At 41.7% G+C, this 20,618-nt stretch overlaps 1 protein-coding gene across 1 annotated transcript in view; it reads right to left on the bottom strand.

Moving 5' to 3' along the window:
* Window positions 1-19,435, bottom strand: part of COL22A1 (collagen type XXII alpha 1 chain) — a 210,153-nt gene extending 190,718 nt beyond the window's left edge. The window contains exons 1-2 of the mRNA XM_086466066.1: window positions 19,345-19,435; window positions 13,938-14,504 (exon numbers count right to left, since the gene is read on the bottom strand). Of these exons, the coding sequence (XP_086322192.1) occupies window positions 13,938-14,504; window positions 19,345-19,435 (658 nt within the window). The remainder of the gene's footprint in view (window positions 1-13,937; window positions 14,505-19,344) is intronic.
* Window positions 19,436-20,618: the final 1,183 nt, after the last annotated feature.

Below are 20,618 nucleotides of genomic sequence, written 5' to 3'. Positions count from 1 at the left end.
GTAACTATCCCAGTAAATTTTCTAGGACATTTTGCCTCTTTTTGTGAGACGTTATATACTCACAGTCCAAGTAAGTCTCATGGCCTGTGCATTACAGCTAAGATAATGATGACTTCCTTCTGGCTTTATATTCTGTTACCCTTTTCATCAAAGCACTGAGCTCTGAACTAAGTGTAGAAGGGGTGTCATTTCTCTGGAAGAGGACTTGTGACTGCAGGTTGTCAATAAGCTGGACTAGGGCAGGAGCATTATGCCTAGTTTTGCACTCTTGATGAGTCTTGGGGCTGGGCACTGCCAAAATATATAGGAAAATATAGTGATAGGAATTAAAAAAAAAAAAAAGGATATCCAAGATTTTTAGTGGACACCTAAGCATCCTTTCCAAAATGCCAAGCACACTTCTTTTACCTCTGCTGGAGCTGTGCAGTGTGTTGCATCAGAGAGCATTGAGATTGGGTTTCAGGAATCTGAGACTCAGGGCTGGTCTGGATCACTTCAGTCCCCTGGGTTTGTTAGCCGAGTACATCCCTCTCTATCATGATCCTTATTACATGTGTCATGCTTATATACAAGAGTCAAAATGTTCAAAACAAGCCATGCCGTCTTCCAGCAGAGACTACTGCAGAGCCACCATTCACTCGGACGCTTCTGCAAAGGGCACTCACAGTGAATTCATCAAAAACTCAGATAAAGATTTTTTAATTACCTAAACCCATGCTTAGGAACTCTGCTGGTTCCAAATCATTTGCCAGCTTTCCAGTCCTGTTCATAGCCCCAAACCCACAAGAGGTACCAGCAGTTCTTCCACTGGGGTTTTTCCTCAGGTCCTACAAGTGAATTCTTACTTTGTCTGTATGGGAGGACAACTGGTATGCACCAGTAACATGGATTTGGTTAACATGTGAGCTGGTCTGAACTGGCATCCTTTTCATTTTGATTCCAGCAGAGTACGGTTTGTTTTGGGGTCTGACTTTGTTATAGTGAAAACCGGAAAGATCATTAAGCAAGAGTGGGTTTGCAGGCCTGTCTCAGAATGCAACCTTCACGCTTCAATTAACAAAAAGAAAAAAAAAGCCATTTGCAGCAAAGGTGTCTTTCAACAACATTAATGAAAAAATCTGTCTCCTTCTCTCTTACTCTTAATTGTATTTCAGCCATTAGTTGTCTTTTAAAGCATTATGTCCTTGCTATAATGAATCAACAGACTGCAGCAGGTAGTATCACAATGCACTTTACTTCAAGAGCCAATTTATCACAAGGTTTAGGAAGAAGCCCAAGAAAAGGGAGAGGAAACCATTCTTCTCACAAGAGTAGTCCCTTAGGGATGAAGTAAATTTAGCAGTACAATGTTTGACCCAAAACATATGGCAATACTTTACAATTGTTCTCTACACTGGCATTGTTTCCTGCGACTGCACAAATACCACAGCTTCAGGTAGGGAGACGAGAAGTGCAACACACGCACCTGAGCGTGCAGCCACACTGGCCTATACATGCACCAGTAATGTAAATCCCAACAGACTGATTTACTGGCATAAGGGACCAAATATTACTGTATTCCCAGAACAGAGCAGGGAAACATTCAACTCCTTTGCTTTTGGCTGTCAAAGTGAGGAATCCAGTGTGAGCAAGTTATCTAAGCTCTCTCAAAAGCTAATGAAAAGCGATAGGCAGAGGTTGAATCATGCCACCTGTCTTGGACAGTCTTCTTCGAAAAGGATGAATCACTCTCTGGAGGTGTCTATTCCATTTCACTGACAATCAAAAGAGTCTAGACAAATAACTTTTCAGGCTGCTGCAGTTAGATGATATGAATCCCACTGAAGATACTTGACTATAAAGATACAATATTGTTTAATTTAATTTATGGATCTCAGTTCTGATCCAACGTCTGTTATAAACTCAGAAACACCCTCAAGCTATTAGAGTCATTTGCCAGAAAGCGTTAGCACTAGCGACTAAAATTCTCCTGCACCATCCTACTTGTGTCGTATTAGTACTGCAGCCTCTCACAGAGAAGTTATGTCTTCACTGCCAAAACTGAGAGGTTTTTATAGTAGATAACTAATATATGCTATCCATCTTGCTGTAAAACCCTGGAGGAACAAAGAACAGTGATTTCTACTGCAGTGTAGCTAAACGAAGTCTCACCCAGAGGTGGTGGATTGGGTTGATCGTCTGTAGTTACACTGCAGTAAAAATGGCCTGTATTTCATCTTCACTAGGGCTTTAACGTGTTACAGCTTTTTATCTACCTCACTGTAAAAAAAAGACTGATGCTTCATGCTGAAAGGACACAGCTTTATTTTCCAGAGTTTATATATATAAAAATATAAATAGAAAAAAATATGTCTTATAAACACGCATACATACACACATATATGTGTATTTTATATATAAATTCATTTACCTCCTAGAGTACAGATCAAATTATAACCAAACCGACACTAAATTTTTACTATTAAGCTGTAAGGAAACGAACAGAGTTTTGAAACCTGACATCACATGAAGCTGCTATTCAACAGTTTAGGATAGCAAGTGACAAAAAGCACAGTATCCAATTGAGCTATCTTCCCTGAAAGATAACCTCCCTACTTCTGGCCAGCATTAGCAGTAGAACTCACAGTTCCCAAAACGGAGAGCATGTCGAGAGGCGTTTTATGCAGAAGTCTGAACAATTCTCCATCATTTGTAACTACATTAATATAGCAGAGCTTGTTACAATCTCTTATTTGCATTTTAAAGAACCTAATTAGTACTTTATGAAAAAGCAGTTCTCCTAGGTGTTCAAAATGTTCCCACTGCTTTGGTTTCACATTATAAACAAGATTACTGATCTGAAAAGGAATTTGGTGTTTGGGTGTAACTTGTAGGGAACTTGATGGGATTGAAACTCTAACCCTACAATTTACTAACAAAAATAGCCCGCCAGCTAAACCATGCTGCAGCTCTACCACTGGGGAAGAAATATTCTCAGCAGATCGGTACATTACAATTCAATTTTGCCTGTTGGCTCAGTTCATTTGAAAACAAAATGAGAGGTTGAAACTGAGTGGCAGAAAGGGCTGATAACCTTCATAAACTTCCACAGAAGGAAGGATGCACCACTTCATATTACCAAGGTTGAAAAAGGAAGTGGTTATGTCATTTGAGCCTGAGCTCCAGTAACAACATGAAGATCTCTTTTGTAGACAGTCCACACAAGGTTTACATATATCAGAGATCTACCTGCAGCTTCAAATTAGGCCCTTAGAAATTTAAATGACAAGCTTTGCTTTGGTCCTGAGCACAGGGATAAACAACACAGGCTCCTACAGACAGCTCAGCAAGACACAGAACTGGAAGCAACAGTTTCGTCCCAGATCTTAAAAATGGGTGGTCCTGCCCATTTGGTTTCAGGAGTTAATGTGACAACTTATCTAGTTCTGAGCACAGTTATGTTCTTACAGTTCACTTCCGCCTGTGAAATTTTTCCCAAATTAGTTTAACTTCCAGGTGATGCTAAGACCTTGATTCAATACTGTGAAAGGTCACAAATTCTCCAGCGAAGCTATTTGATGAGAAAATAGCCATTTACCCAGGCCAGAGTTTTTGTGCTAAACTTTTGCCCAAGTGTCACAGGCAGCCTGTGACCCATAACGGCTGTGTCCCTCCCGCGAGACCCTCGTTACCTGGAATATCAGGATCTGCAGCTCTCATTGCAGTTACTCATCACAAGACTTTAAGACTTGAATATATAGAGCCAGGAGCAAAAAACCAAAAACCAGCCCTGAGAGACCAAGCTCACTGTTGCTATAGGGGGTTTACAGAAACTTCTAATGTCATAAGAAGTTGTGGGGTTCAGGAAACCCTGTGGGGTTCAGGAAAAGGATAATATGCTATGATGGGACCTTTAATGAATTGCATAGGGTTTTGCATGCTCTGATACTCACACGTCTCTATCTTTTGCAGTAAATTCTAACAGCTCCATCAGCAGAACTGTGACTCAATCTCCATAGCACCTTTCAAGACTTTGCTTTCCCTATCCTAAATAGAAGTACATCCCTAAATCAAGGGAGAGCAGAGGAAATATTTAATTTACATGTGCATCTAAACAGGGCAGGTGATGGTCTAGCTGCATTTATAGCCTGTGCTGAAAGATACCATTAGGTTTTTATGGGAATAGCCACATAAAGTGTAAAAAAAATAAAAATTAAAAAAAAAAAGGCAGGCCTAAAACATTAAGTAAGTGGTGTCCTTTCAGTTTGAGGCCAGTTTAGGGGCTGTTAATGAAGGAGGAAGGAAGCACTGACTGCACAAGAGCTGTTGAGATTTAAATAATTTTATCTTTGCGTAGGAAACATGGTAAGGCTTTTCTCCCCATCTCTCTCTTTTTCTTAGAAAATCACAGAATCACAGAATGGCAGGGTTTGGAAGGGACCTCTGGTGGTCATCTAGTCCAATCCCCCTGCTAAAGCAGGTTCACCTGTTGCACAGCACTGCATCCAGGCAGGTTTTGAATATCTCCAGGGAAGGACACTCCACAACCTCCCTGGGCAGCTTGTTCCAGTGCTCTGTCACCCTCAAAGTAAACTTTTTCCCCATGTTCATAACTCAACCTGAAACTTCAGAGGATTTTGTGCGCTTTGCCCTAGTCTCCTGCTGAGCATCTGTCCAGCTTCAGAGGTTATTCCTTCTACTGAGCATTCCTTATCAGTCCATCAGAAAGCAAACACCAAGACAGACAGTGCTGCCCCAAGGATGAGTCCTCTCTTTTACCCCATCATTTGGACTCCACCAGAGCAGACAGAAAGCTTCCTTCTGATTGCAGCTGGGTAAGTATTGGGCTCTATAGCCTAATTTTGGAAGTGCTGAACACCCACAGCTCCTGCAAAATCAATGAGGGCTGCAGGCGATGTTGAAAAACAAGCTACTAGTAACATTCAGCACATGACAATATTTTCCAGCTTTTTGCCTGTTCCTATTTCTGTATTTCTTTTTCATTCCTACACTATTTAGAAATGGCTCCCATGGTCACCATATTTTCACTCTTTTTGTTCTCTAAACGGCACATTACTCTTTCACAAGATGTAATTTCTCCTGCCGCTGAGACCCATACTTTTCCTGATTGTCTCAATGTTTCTTTGTAATGTCTGGGACTTACTTTTATTTGTCAAGAGACTAATCTTCTCTCTGCCTTTACAATTAGTTTTACTGTACATCAAACATTGTTCACAGAGATTTCTTGTCTGAAATGCAAGAAAAACTATTTCAATCTAAGGGAGATGTTATCATTCAGCTAGATTCTGTGATTTTGAACAAGACATTGTTGCCGATCCAGATATTCCTTGCTTTATGTAAAGTGACTGTCCATGTTTTATGATGTTACTATTTGTATGTAACCGTTAAAGAAAGAAACTAGAGATAAGAAAGGCAATTGCAAAAGGCTTAATTGATCTCATTTTATTATACTTCTACCTTCAGAATCCCTTATTAAGGTTCCTAGCAATCTGTACAAAGTTGCAGGTTTGGAGCAGACTCTTTACTCAGCTGTATCAAAGAAGAGTACAAGTAACACCATTTTCTGCCACAGACTTATTTCTAAAACTCTGTGGTTTGGATGACTGTTGGATTCATACCCTTGCTCCCTCAGCAAAAAAGAGAAATTGGGTCACAACTGCTGCAAGGCTGATTTCCTCCTCACCTGAAGGCAAAGTCTAAGACATCGCTTTTCCCAACTTACATCTGAAGAAAAATAAACCGACAAATCACTTTCCAAAACTACAACAGAGCTAACATCCATTCTGGAGCAGAGGAGCTAGCTGGGTGTAGGATCACAGAAATATCGAAGTGCTGCCTGGAGGCACTGACAGACAGTCTGTATCTAAGTGTAGATGGTGGTCAGCTTGCTCATCCCACCTACGAACAACTCCCTACAAAATGCTCCCAGCTAGACACAGCACGTGTCCAAGGAGGGAGAGCTCTGTCTTTACAGCTACACCCCTGAACAGCCAGAAGCTAAGTCAGTAGTAGAGCAGGTATAATTATGCCTACAGAAAAGCCTATTTAAGGAAGATGGAACAGAATCATGAAGAGATCCATCGGCAATGGGATACTTTTGTTAAACAGGCCATTTATTCAAGGCAAGCAAGCTGTGCTGAAGCCTAGAAGTAGGGTTTGAATGTGAAGAACCTGCCTAGCAATCCACTTAAACCAGAGAATAGTAGAGCACATGGATGATTTTCCTCAGCTTTCTGAAGTCCTTAGCTAATGTTCATCAAGCTGACATGAACTAGCACTGTACCAAAGGATGCAGTCCAGGTCTTCCTCCCACTCCCAGTTACTTGTTCTCACCTTACACCAGGCTCCTCCCCTGGGACATTAAATGTCCATGTGTCTGCATGCTGAACTAAATCTGAGTAAAACTAATCTGGGAGAGGAAACAAGAACATTCATTGGCTCCTTGCTGTAGTTCATGGTGGGGCCACATAAATGCCTGTGCTGTCAATGGGAGAAGGAAGTTAGGAAGAATAAGACTTTCTTTTTTATCAGTGGTCATAAACCAGCACTGTTGCTAATCTCAGAATAAACCTATTAATTTCAGAGTCCCAAGCAAAACAGAAAGTTATTTAGAATCATAGGATCATAGAATTGTTTAGGTTGGAAAAGACCTTTAACACCATTGAGTCCAATCGTTCAGCTAGCACTGACAAGTCCACCACTACACCATGTCCTTTAGTGCCATATCTACACGTCTTTCAAATACATCCAGAGATGGTGACTCAACCACTTCCCTGGGCAGCCTGTTCCAATGCTTGACAACCCTTTTGGGGAAGAAATTTTTCCTAAGATCCAATCTAAACCTCCCCTGGCACAACTTGAGGCCATTTCTTCTCATCCAATCATTTGTTACTTGGGAGAAGAGACTTTCAGGTAGTTATAGAGAGTGATAAGGTCTCCCCTCAGCCTCCTTTTCTCCAGGCTAAACAACCACAGTTCCCCCAGCTGCTCCTCATACGATTTGTTCTCTAGAGCCCTCACCAGCTTCGATGCCCTTCTTTGGACATGCAAAATTTAAATGATATGGAGATTACATGGTGGCAGAACAGCACTGTAGTCACGATCTGGGAAAACAGTCACTTCTAAACGATCTGTGGAGGAACCGAGGACTAGCCATCAGCCACTGTATACTCCTTGAGCTCAAGGATTTCCTCCTGCCAGACACCAGCTCTGGCACCATCTTGCTCTAAGCTGGTGATGTCTGGACCAAGTGGAAAATCAGATCTCAGAGTTTCGGGAGTTTGATTTGAAAACAAAAAATTATGTAAGAGAAAATAATACCTTTGCTGTACTCCCTGGAGCCATAATCCAAGATACCAGGCTGTCCTTCAACCCATCCAATGACAGAAGAAAGTTGCATGATGTCATTACCACTAAGCCCATGAAATATTTTACCTCCTTCCAGCGTATTATCGATGAAAAATGAACTTTTTTTCTTTTCTTTCAAGCAGAAGATAAAATCAGTTGGAAACTCTGTCACAGGCCTTTTATGCTTTTGCAGAAAACCTCAGTTAGCCAGCAAATAAGGTGATGAAAGAATGTGCAATCGTGTCATCTGTGCCGTGAGAGATTGTTGGAAGTTGGAGATGTTACAGAGTTTAAGAAAGCCACCACTGCAACTGGGGGACAAGAGCATCAAGAAGCAATAAGAGATCTTCAGAGGTGATATCAGCTGTGTCACTGCCTAGCTGCAGCTTTTTAAAAAGCAGTTGTCTCCTGAGCTTTTAACAGACTTCCCAAACCATCTGGAAGCGACTAGATTTTCAAGTGAGAATCAAAATGTTAGTAGCTGCACTTAGCCTGGGCTACTTCTAAGCAGCCAGATGTGGAATGCTTAAGAATGCTGCTGTGGCAGGTGTGTTGTATACATGAGCTTGAAGTCCAAGAGTTAGATTATCTTCATGGGACGTATTGTGCTAATCAGCCTTTAGCCAGTCTGTTAGACATCAGTTATTACCACAAAACATCTCAATCGTCTCTGCATTCAACATTGAGGTGGGTGCCACAGATTTTTCCAAGCAGATGTGTAGGTGCACTTGTGGCGTGGACCAAGTTCTGCCAGATGACAAGAAGCTATGTTCATATTTGTAAGAGGTCTCTAGAAGCCATCACAACAATGAAAGACAGTTCTTGCAATAAGACCAAGCAAGACTTGCGACTACTGTTAAGCTCAGCTTTTGAAGAATGCAAATAAAGTCATACTCCAACTATGAAAGTAAAACCAGTCTACAAATTCCCAAGTCCACAAATTCAAACAAACTATAAGAATTAAAACTACTACCACAACTGAGTTCATTAAAACACTTTACACTCCTGCCAGCTTGTTGAGTTCCACCTCCTTTCCTATCCCATGGTGTCTAATGCAAAGGTATCTAAAAATGAATGCTTTCACAGTGAAATCTCAGAGCTCAACAGGAAGTATAAAATGGAGGTCAACAGTTAGGCAAATACTGTTAGATGCCGACGTGTTCTGATATTTCAGTACTCAGGTGAGATTTGACTGTATTGATAAGTCTTTCAGGAGCTGTCAGTCAAGACATGGTAATTCAGATGCCTACCCTTTGTCGCGGTCTCTGTGCATAAGGTATTTTAACATTGAAGACCAAGGAGAAACAGCTTGCTGTTCTGTGAATATACCACGAACCTGAACAAAGCCGACTTAAAAAAAAAGACATCTCTGAAGCTTTTAGACTATCATTTTGAATCATGTTCAAGGTGTTGCCTTGAAGGCTGGAAGCCCTTTTGCGTCAGAAACAGAACAGTGGTACCGTAAGACTTATATTTTATGCACTGCATACACAGCTCAAAGTCAACAAAGACGTGTATAAATAGAAAAATGAATGCTATGAATCATCTGAACATACTTTTGATATTTTATCACAGGCCTCACTGTATCAACAGAAATGAATGACAAACCATTGGTACCAACCAATCATTGAAACATTTCAGGTTCATCTCCTTGTATTTGCAAAGCATTTGATAGTCATACGATGACATAGTCCTTTGGTCTTCCACAGACTTGCAGAGGAACTCATTGTGGCAAGAAGCCCATCAAGCTCACAGACAACTAAAAACTGGTTGTAGAAAGGCCTATATGAAAGTCACTACTGGACATAGACCAATGCCAAGCACAATATATAATACTTCCTTAGAAAACATTGCTTGTGTTTCTCCTATTACTAGCTGTAGAAAAAAAACCCACCCAAATCTTAGCAGAGACCTTAGAGTACCTCTACAGCCAAATTTCAAGTTATGAAATCTGATTTTTGCAGCAGAGCAGAACCTTAGTAATCACACATACATGCCACAAACTCTGAGGGTGCCAAGTCACAGGCTTCTGCTTTATGGAGCCAGTAAAGAGTGAGAAAGCTTTTGGAGAATGTTTTTGCTCAGCTTTGCGAACTGTATCTTATCACCTGCCTGGCTTAATGATAACAGAATAAACTCAAATAATATAGCATTCAAAGCCCTGCAATCAGTGTTTCGAATGCTGAGCAGGTATGGGTGTTTTAGGTCACCACTGCAACATCTTCCCCATTGAGGCTTAAATGTCAGATGATATTGCATAACACCAGTGCAACCAGTTTCAAGACAGGCTGAAAACTTTATACATTCACTAACTTATTAAATCCAGCTTTAAATTAAATCTGGGTTGAAATCAAAGCAATTAGCTCTCTTCTCTACTGTTTACCTACCAGGAGCAGATGCTAGTATATTTTTAAATATTCCATAGCTGCCTGTTGTTATCTCTACAACATATAAGCAGAAATCTTATTTAGGAAGCACGTAACATCTCTGGAATTTTTAGCAGGATGTATCTCTCCTGCTTTGCTGCGAAAGCATCATGCATTTTTGCCTGCTAACTATAGTCCAGAATGTAATGGAGATGTTTGGCAAAAATATCTCCCACTGCCACAATGTCTCCCTGAGCAGACATGTTATTTTTCAATTCTGCTATGCTTACTTCCACAAGATCAAATGAGAGCTAAAATGCTATTAATGCACTTAATGACATGTTCTTAGCAATAAATTCAGTCAAATATAGCAAGATGGAATGACTGAGTCTAAGACAGACATCCAGTGAGACCTGAGACAAGTGATTCTGAGCAGCTGCTGGCATGAAATCCAGTATTTGCAACACTTCACAACTTTCCACATTTCAGTAGTACAGCAGTACAAGAACTGGAAGACTCATCACTGGTCAGTACAACAAAAAAACTTTCTACCATTTCCTCTCTTTGATTCATGTGTCTCCCAGGAGCTCACATTATGTCTATTAAAACCCTAGCTTGGCTGTGGCAATGTATGCTTTTGTCTTAGAATGTAAATGAATTAAACAGCAGCTTGGCATGTGCCCTTGTCACATCTTCCTCCCACCCGATGGTTTTCACGTTCCTGTTTTACACAGTACTGTGTAAAACATTCTGCATTAAAACCACAGAAAGTTAACTACAACAGCTAGCAAAAGTTTTACCTTCTAAATATGTATAAGGCATAGCCGTTACAGTGAACTCCTTTCCTGTTCCTACTGTGTTAACATGAAGCTTAAAAGTCACACACACACACAAGAAATCGCTTGGTCCTGTTCTCTGCCAGCCCTCTCTCACCCCCCCCCAAACAGTTCCACCTCACATATTCAGATAAAAAATAACTAGCTGATCTCTACCTTAATAATTCTGCTGATGGTGCTCTCACTGTCTCATCCTCTATTTCAGTGGCCAGCTTCAATGACAGCAAGAATTGCTTGTTTGTTTAGATTTGATCTAAATATCATGCCTATTAAAAACATTTTGCATGCAAAACAATAAACTAAATAAATATTTCAAGACTAACTATTCCAAAGAACACTTTCCCTGCTTTAAATCTAGGAAGAAAAAACTTAGGGAAGATATGTAACAGGCTTCCATGCAGAAAAGACTGATGTACAGAGGAACAGAATAAACTATTTTTGATAGCCAGGGAAAACAGGACAAAACTGGGCTCCAACTGCAGTAAGAGGGACTAAGGCCAGGCACTGAGGAGAAAAATGTCCTCCATCAAGGCTGGTGTAATGGGTTTGCATGGCAAGGTTTTGGTAGTGGAGGGGTTACAGGGGTGGCTTCTGTGAGAAGCTGCTAGAAGTTTCCTCTATGCCCTATACACCCAATGACAGCCAGCTCCAAGATGGACCCACTGCTGACCAAAGCCAAGCCAATCAGCCATGGTGGTAGCACCTCTGTGACAACGTATTTAAGAAAGGGAAAAAGTTATTGCACAACAGCAACTGCAGCCGGAGAGAGGAGTGAGAATATGTGAGAGAAAGAACTCTGCAGACACCAAGGTCAGTGAAGAAGGAGGGGGAGAAGGTGCTCCAGGCACTGGAGCAGAGATTCCCCTGCAGCCCATGGTGAGACCACAGTGAGGCAGGCTGTCCCCTTGCAGCCCATGGAGGTTAATAGTGGTGTAGATATCCATCTGCAGCCCATGGAGGACTCCACATTGGAGTAGGTGGATGCCCGAAGGAGGCTGTGACCCCATGGGAAGCCTGCACTGAAGCAGTCTCCTGGCAGGACCTGTGGACTGGCGGAGAGAGGAGCCCATGATGGAGCAGGTTTGCTGGCAGGACTTGTGACCCTGTGAGGGACCCACGCTGAAGCAGTCTGTTCCTGAGGGACTGCACCCCATGGAAGGGACCAATGCTGGAGCAGTTTGTGAAGAACTGCAGCTCATGGGAAGGACACATGTTGGAGAAGTTTGTGGAGGACTGTCTCTCATGGGTGGCCCCCATGCTGGAGCAGGGCAAGAGCATGAGGAAGAAGGAGTGGCAGAGACAACATGTGATGTACTGACCACAGCCCCATTCCCCATCACCTTCTCTGCTTAGCAGGAGGAGTTGCAGAAGATGAGGAGTGAAGCTGAGCTCAGGAAGAAGGGAGGGGTGGGGGGAAGGTGTTTTAAGATTTGTTTTTATTTCTCATTAACCTACTCTGATTAATTAATAAATTAATTTCCCCAAGTTGAGTTTGTTTTGCCTGTGACAGTAATTGGTGAGTGATCTCCCTGTCCTTTTTTCAACCCATAAGCCTTTTTTCTCTCCCCTGTCCAGCTCAGCAGGGGGAGTGACAGAGCAGCTGTGTGGGCACCTGGCATCCAGCCAAGGTTAACCCACCACAAGCGTGTTTTCCCTTTAAAAGTTCCCTGTATCTCATAAAACTAAACCCTTCCATTTCACTTACCTTTTTAGAGGCTTTATGTATCCCCATCAAACCCACTAGTGCAGGTGAAAGCAAACACCTTGGAGAGTGACTGCTGTCACACTCAGGATGAAGGATGCTCCCAGTGATCATTTGGAATCTAATGAGAAGTGGTATGCACACATGCGTGGAGATAGGATGGACTCAGAAAGCCACAGACAAATGGCATGATACTCTGACAGACAGATGAATGATTTTTGGAGAAGGTGACAAACACCAGCCCATGTACAAAGTACCAAAATCATTTGCTTTAGAAAAGTAATAGAATTACGAAAGAATATCACATTTTGAGAGTTCAGCAGCTGCGGTAGTAAGTTGTATGTGTTGATTGAGTGTGCCCACCAGAAGGGTTTACCCTTCTTTATCACACCCCAGTTACATGTATGATTACATAAGATTTTCAGGGAAAAAGATTGAGTTCCTTCAGTCTGCATAATTTACAGTCAATACCAACCATACTTCCGTTTGTATTATTTGCATTACACTATTCATACTCATTTTTATTCAGGCTGCAAAAAAGCAGTCACGCCTCAATATTGCTGGGCAGTGTCAACTGGTTTATACCTGCTTGTGCTAGCCAATTTTTAAGAAGCATACACGAGCATTATGATAACACTTTTTTCCTTGCAAATGGAGGTCACAGAGTGCAATAAAAGAGCTTCACAGCACTGCTTTTTTTTTTTTTTTTTTTTTTTTCAGGTGACTTATTGTCACCTGACAGTTAACAGAACTTGCCATCCTGCAGACATGGTTATTGTAACACTGCAGTGTCTTACAGCATCACACAGGGAGTCAGCTGTTGTCTTTCAAGTTTAGACCTAGGAACCAGAGCGGTGTCTCATGATTTTGACCCAGAGAACTCACAGTAACAACAAACTGCAAAAAGTAGCAAAACCAGGTAGCTTTTATGTAGTCACTAAGAACAACAGAGTGATTTATCAGTGGTGGAAGGAGAAAGGACTATGTGATTGCCTTTCCCATTAACGTGCTGGGAGATACCAGCCATAATGCCATTAGAGTTCTTTTCACCAAGGGGCTAGGAATTCAAAGTTCATTAGTTCAGTGTGAATTTCACACACTGTTCTCCATTAAAAGTTGCTCAAAGCATCAACAAAGTTTATCATCTGGTTGACAGCCAGAGCACTAGTGAACTCCAGTTGGCAGAGAGTTGGGATGCTGAAAGGTAGAAAAGCACAAGTTCCTTTTGCTTCCTAGAGGATCATTCTCAGCAGCACCCAGAGCACTCTTTTCACAGTAAAATGCCAGAAAATAAGTGGGGAAAAAAACCAGTTCCTATACAAAATAAACTAAAATCTGGGTATAAATAAGATGCCATCCTTCATATTCAGTAGTCTGAAATACTATAAAGTAATTGAACTATATCAGAACCAAGGAAATTCACATTTTGCTCTCTCATTTTTTACTACAGTCTCACCTATAGTTAATACTGACTAGGGCAGAGGAACACAGAAGTGATCACTTCATCACGCTCCAGGTAGTAAAATGACTTCTTACAGAGTGGAACAGAGTGGAAGACGTTAAAATAAAGAATTACCAGCAGAGAATTATAAACATGAAAGAAAACAATCACGGCTTTTCATACCTGTATGCTGACTGGATCTATTATAATTCTAATTGTGTAGAAGAGCTGTGACCTCTACTTACTTTCACAGAGACGTCTTCTCAGCTTCCCTCGAATTTTATCGATGGCATTGTAATCAGAGACGTGAAACACATGAGCAGACTTGGGTTCCGAAGCAATCTCATCAAGTTCCTCTTTCAAGGCTTCGCCTACACCCACAGCAAAGATCCTAATCCCAGCCTGATGAGCTGCAGTGGCTGGATCCAAGACATAATCCTGGCTCCTTCCATCCGTCAAAAGGATAGCCACTTTTTTAACAGCTCGATCACTAAGTCTCCCACCAGCTTCCTTGGAAAAACTGTAGGTGTTGATGTACCTGAGAGCATCTCCGGTGTTCGTATTACCCCCATAATACTTAATTTTTCGTGCAGCTTCTTTGATTTCCTCACGGGTTTTGTACTTTCCCAGGTCGAACTCTGTGGTTGGACGATCACTGTATCGCACCACACCTACACGGGTTTTGTCTGGGCCAATCTCAAAAGTTTCCACCAAATTAGACACCCACTGCCGAACTTTCTCAAAATCTTCTTTTCCGACACTGGAGGAGGCATCCAAGATGAAGACAAGGTCATAGTGAACATTCTTGCAACCTGCAAGAGAGGCAGAAAATATCACTAAGGGAAGATGAAAGAAAAGCACCAGACATATCAAATATTCCCTAGGCATGGCTCCCTAGTGAGCAATTTGGAGGAGGTAGCAAACCCTCTCCCTATCCTGCAGCGAAAGCGCAGATTCTCAGCCTTTATTCCTTGTGATTCACCTAATCTGTTTCAGGACATCTACAGATCAGCACACACTTTGCTTTGAAATGCAAACCCTTTCTCTTCCTGCACTACTAACTGCCTCTGCTCAATCTTTTACTTACACCATCTGCATGCATATGAAGCTATTTTTCCCAAACTTCATTGCAGTGCCTTTGCTCAGGCAATGCTCTGAAATGACCTTGGCAGATCAAGAGACCCACCCTGACCTTGCCTACGCCAATCCTGACCATGAGTAGTGAAACTTTCATGTTCCCTCTTGCATTAACATTATGATTTATTTAAGCTTAGCTAGAAGCAGTTCTTTTGCTCAGCATGATATGTTGGGGAAGCAAGTTTATAACAAGATTATTTTGATTTTGAGGCTCTCTGCCATTGACTGTTGACTAAAGGATGACTCACTGAACACTGGGATGGCATCCTTGACAACGAAGGGCAGTTGCTTTGTAAGGGAAAAGTTCACTTATCCCCACAACCACCCTTTTTGCCTCCAGTCATGATATATGTAATCTAAGGCCTGTGTAATTTGGCACATGTATTTTAATTGCAGCTTACTTGCCCTGTGAAGCCAGATTGGTCATATATTTGCCAGTCACCTGACAAGAAAGTAGATCTCCCAGGAGAAGTTTTCTAATTGTTTCTGAATATATGCAAGCCAGGAGGCAGTAGATTCATAAACGTCACACAGATGCCAAAGATGTATCAAAATAATGCCCCAAGTAGATAAAATGTGTGTGTACATATATATATATATACGTATGTTTATTTAATTCACTATTATAGACCATAGTCCCTAACAAATTACAAGTTTCAAGATTGAAAGCTGCTTTACAAAGTCAATGTGTTTATGGTCACAACAACCAACCATTGTTTCTCCAGTAATTCCTGACTCAAGTCATCTCACATAGTACAACTTCCTGTTTAAACCAATGATAAAAAGTGAATTTGACTAATCATGTGGAGAACAAAGCACATATAATACGATACAAGACAGAGAGATAGTCCATACCAGTGCCTGAGCCACTTTATTTCTTTCAGATTAACAGGGCTTTTCTATGTCCCACTGAACTGGAGATGTTCTATCTGGCTGCTAAACTGTTGGCAGTTGCCCTTAAATCCTACTGCTTTACCAGGATCTGAGCTGGTAACCCACATCCACCCACACCCGCTGAGAGCACATCTGTTCTGTTGACTCCTATTTCACTGTAGGACCCTGATTCCCCTAGCTGTTCACACAACCATGTTAATAACCTACTGTGGGCTCTGACCTGGACTGTCCAACCTTGACCAGAAAATTTGAAGAGTATTTGTGAGAATACATAACTCCATGGTATACCCACCAAAGACAGTTTAGCTCTCCATATATTAAAAAGCAACATTCCCACTGTACAGTTTGCATGTTTTCACTCACATCAGACTACTTCCAGCCAGGTCCCAGCAACTAAATGTCCATCAGTGACTGACACCCATTATATGTGCATCTGAAAAGCATCTTGCAGTTCAGTTTCAGCAGAAATCAATCCAGGACTGCTCCGTGATATGAACCAAAGCACAATAAGTGGAGATGTTTGGAAGATTCACTGTGAAAATTTGAAATCGTTGTCAGGGCTCTGAGAGTAAACTCCCTCTCCAGGGTTTAGCTGCCATGGCTTCCTGGCCTTGTGTGAGCTCCTCTGAAAGCTCTCCTGGAAGCATTCAAGAAAGACCTGTCTCTTCCTCCACTGGAAGCTGCTCCTACAGTGAGGCTCCCACCTTTGTTCCTTGCCTGAGACATGGACTGACTTCCTGGCTTCACCTCAGTTCTGCCTCACCTCAAGAGTGGCTGACCCTGGGTGCTGTCTTTGGACCTGATGTGGAACCTGACTTGCTGACTCATGTTGCTAGCTTGATCTCAGACCTGCTTCATCACTATGAGCTTGTCTGGGGATTTGGATTGTCAGTTGAGCCTGGCTTCCACCCCCAGCCTTCCCTGCTCCCTGGTTGGGAGTGGAGAGACAGGCTGTTGCTCATGAGACCCTGTCCTGCCAGCCCAGGGAGACCCACAGCTCCTGGCTGCCGTCCTTTAGGAAGTCGTCTGTCCTTGCTGCACTCTTGACCAGAGCTAAACCACTGATGTAAATGTACGCAATAGGGATGTTAGCTGAGGACCAGCATTTTTTTTCCCTGGAAGAGGCTGATGAGTATGGAGGTACCATACAAAGTTCATCCAGTCAAGCACTTGCTTGACAGCCAGCTCAGTGAACAGGAATATGAATCGTGCTACACAAAGGTGGGGGGAATGATGTGTTGACATATTTCCTCACTGAGTTTCAGCATTTGAGCCTACAGGAAGGTCACAATGTCTTCTCCCACACCCAGATTCAATCTTACAGTTCACAAAATAGCTCTGGTGCTTTTGATCATCCTGGGGTGTGAATCTGCCCCGAAGAGGACAGGAATCCCAGAACAGCCCACTGCACTGGAAAAGAAAGCATGGGTAGCTCAGCCACATGAAGAAGATTTGCCTTCAGATAAGAGTAAAGGCATTATATGTAGGCATTGTATGTCAGTGCTCATGGTATTGTGTGATGGCCGTGGCAGTGGTTGAATACACACCTGGTTGCGGGTGATGACAAAATGACTATCGTCTGTTGCTGTGTTGATTTGTGTAGCAGAGTACATCCCAGATGCTGCTGTTCCTTCAGCATCTTTAGGAACAACCTATGCACACGGGATTGGGATCACATTGGGAACAACTCATCCACATGGGATCATGTTGGAAACAACCTCTCCACGTGGGATTGTGTTCTGTGGCGGCATTTAAGAGTGAGGGAATACTAGTCTCTATCTAAGCAAAGAGCAAGAAAGGCCTGGCTGGAAAAACTCTCTCAAAGGTAATCAGAGTGTGACGATGATGGTATATGTCATTTTACATTGTGGGATGTAAGTTACATTACATCTGCGTATACCAGCTAGACTGTTAAGTGTAGTTCTGCTCGATTTTTGAAGAATGTAAAGGATAGAATATATAACAGTAAAAGGTAAGCAAGAAATCTCCACTTTCTCCCCCCACCTCAAATCATTATTGTATTTGTGTATCTATTATATCATTATTATACCTATTATATCTATTCTGTCTGAAAAAAATATTAATTGAGACTAACTAGAGAATATAAAGGCTTGTGTATAAAACCCACAAGGTACAGGCCTTCCTGTTCTTATTTTAACAACTCTCAGCAGGTGAGATGACTGCAATTTAAAAACAAACAGAACAGACAGAATGAATCCTGTCTGTGTTCAAGGGCGATGAGCCTTAAAACAAGGGTGGTTTAAGGTTTAAAAAGTGATGCCTATTTCAGGCAGTATTGCAGGGAAGAAAAAGATGTCTTTCAGGATCATTTTCTTACAGTCAGTGATTCTTTGCTTACAGACCTGATAGCAGTGAGATGAAGTGCTGCAGAAAAGCTTTTAGTAAATATTAATCTGCATTTTTAGCACAGTAATGTCCACTGCTGGACAAAATGATTGTTTTCCAAGAACGCTATAATAATATTGTTTACCGGCAGAAACAGTTCATGTTAAGGGAATATGGGAGATAATTCTTAGAAAGTGAACTTTCAGTTTTGTAATTACAGGAATACTCTCTGAAAGCATAATTCCAGGAGCTGTGTTCATCCACTCAGACACTGAGTCAAATGTTTTCCAATAGTGCCATTAAAAATAGTTCACAAACAAGTCACAAGCCCTATATTTTTTAATATAACACAGAGAGAACATATAAATGGTACCACCATATTTTTCCTGTGGCTGATCCACAAGCAGAAAAAAAGATGAGATTTCACTTTGTTTTGCTACTGAATACTTATTCCTATAAAACTTAATCCAAAAAGCCTTATATAGATCACATACAAAACTGTAAAGCAGCTATTCCTTAGACTGAGAGAAGGTCTAAAAAGGCCTTTTCTTTCTTATAAATTACCCAAGCCTACAGAATAGCCTCTTTCCTAGAAAAGCAGACAGAAAGCCCCCATCTCAAAGTACTTTTGAGGCTTTATATCAATAAACTATGTGGTTCCACCACCATTTTCTGTCCCCGAGGTATAGCTTCATTCACAAACTTTTTCTTCCACCCCCCAAAAAACAATATGTCCTTGTCAAGACTGCTGATAGGAACGGTCCTGCAGCTGCACCATCCTCTAATGCATTCAGTGGTGTTTAGGGGAGAGCTCATCAGCACAGGCCAAAAGCCATGCCAGGGACCATGATGGCAACTAGAAAGCATGAATCAAGAGAGGGTATGAACAGTGCTCTGGCCCTGTTTCATTCAATTCCCAGACAGACAGAAGATTCACCAGGTCTAATTTGACACCCACTGAAGGCAATGGAAGAAGGGATCTCCATGCCAGTGTGGGGCAGATGAAGAATATCCAGGGTAAACTGTCTGCTGCTCCCCTTTCTGTGGGCAGCTGAGCTAACCTTTCTAAGCCTGCAGCAGAGCAAGAGATCCTGGTTGAATCATAACCTTGATCCCCAAGCTATCTCCATCACTAAGGCCTATTTTATGTCTTTTCAGCAGTGAAAGTCTTGCTTGCTTTTTTTTACTGCTTTCCTCCTAGCAATGGTAGCTTCTCACCAATGTAAAAGCCCCAGAAGCCACTTAGCATGAGGCAGTAAACTGAACAGTGTGTACCTGCTCTTTGTGCTTCAATTCTCTCCCCGCTGAAGACGAATGTGAAAAGAACCAGGAGATGGGGCACACGGCATCTTCCTGTAACGGACATATCTCCTTTCTCACATTGGCTTGTCTTTTCTCCGTGGTGAGAAGCTTGTTAGAAATCTAATCCATAGCCTAGGAAGGAAAATAAAAAGCAAGTGTTATCTCATAGAAACACAAACAACAGTAATGACGCAAGTCATGGGAGCAATGTTTTGGAGTGTTGTCACTTCTGTATGTCATTTTACTTGACTAGACACAAACCGCTCAGACAAAGAGGCAGGAGTTCACCTACTTTTCAAAAGCTATAGTCTTTCACTGGCTCTATTCAGTGTGCAGCAGCCTGAATGGAAACAGGAGAGAGATTACCAGATTATTATACTTTAATTGAGCCCACGGCCAACTACACAATCAGTGCACTGGAGTGGAAACCATTCCTGACCTGGCCCTCCCACACATCCATCACTAGGAGATACACAACTCAGAGACGAGATACAAACCACTGCAAATCACACACAACCAGTTGCCACTTCACCCATTGTTGCTTTCAGTTCCAGAGCCTCAGAAATTACAAATGCTAAAAATATATGACTGTTTTCATATACATATTTGTTGCCATCAGTCCTTCTCTATAGAAGTAAACTCAGCAGCTTCAAAACACATCTTTCAACTATTTAGTTTAAAGAAGTGCAAAAGCTCAGGTGGATGATCTTCAAGTTAAGGTCATTGGTTTGAGTTTACTTTGACTGAAGACACCGAAGTCAGCCAGAATTGTAAAAAGCCAGGCAAACTGGCTGGGCTGTTAAAAGTTTAGCCATGTTTTCTAACACCAGACTTCTTTTAAAAAAACAATTATTTAGTTATTTTTGTTGTTTTATTATTTTTTATTAGATCTTAAAATCATTGTGGTTCTATCTACTGTGTACACACACACAGGAGAAAACAGTTTCTACTCTGTAGCTCTTACTGCCTAAGGAATAATTTTGGAAAACTTTCTCCCAGCTCCTGAATCCATCTTTTCCTCTTTAATGCACAGATTTCTTTGTCCATTTTCTTAGGGAATTTCTGTTTCCTCTGTCTTTTAACACACGCATCGCTGTTGATAGCCGGGTAAAAGAGGCATGAAGGGGACACTGTATGTTGTAGATCACTGCTGAAAGGTCGATTATGCATTCTAGGATATTTATTTTCAAAGCAATAGGGTTCTGTGGGAATCACAGACAAAAAGAATGGTGGTGTCAGGATTTGTT

Source organism: Leptosomus discolor, chromosome 5 (assembly GCF_034619465.1).
Source record: "Leptosomus discolor isolate bLepDis1 chromosome 5, bLepDis1.hap2, whole genome shotgun sequence".
NCBI classification, from domain to species: domain Eukaryota; kingdom Metazoa; phylum Chordata; class Aves; order Leptosomiformes; family Leptosomidae; genus Leptosomus; species Leptosomus discolor.
The sequence above is the reverse complement of the archived record's forward strand: the minus strand, read 5'-3'. Positions and strand labels throughout refer to the sequence as shown.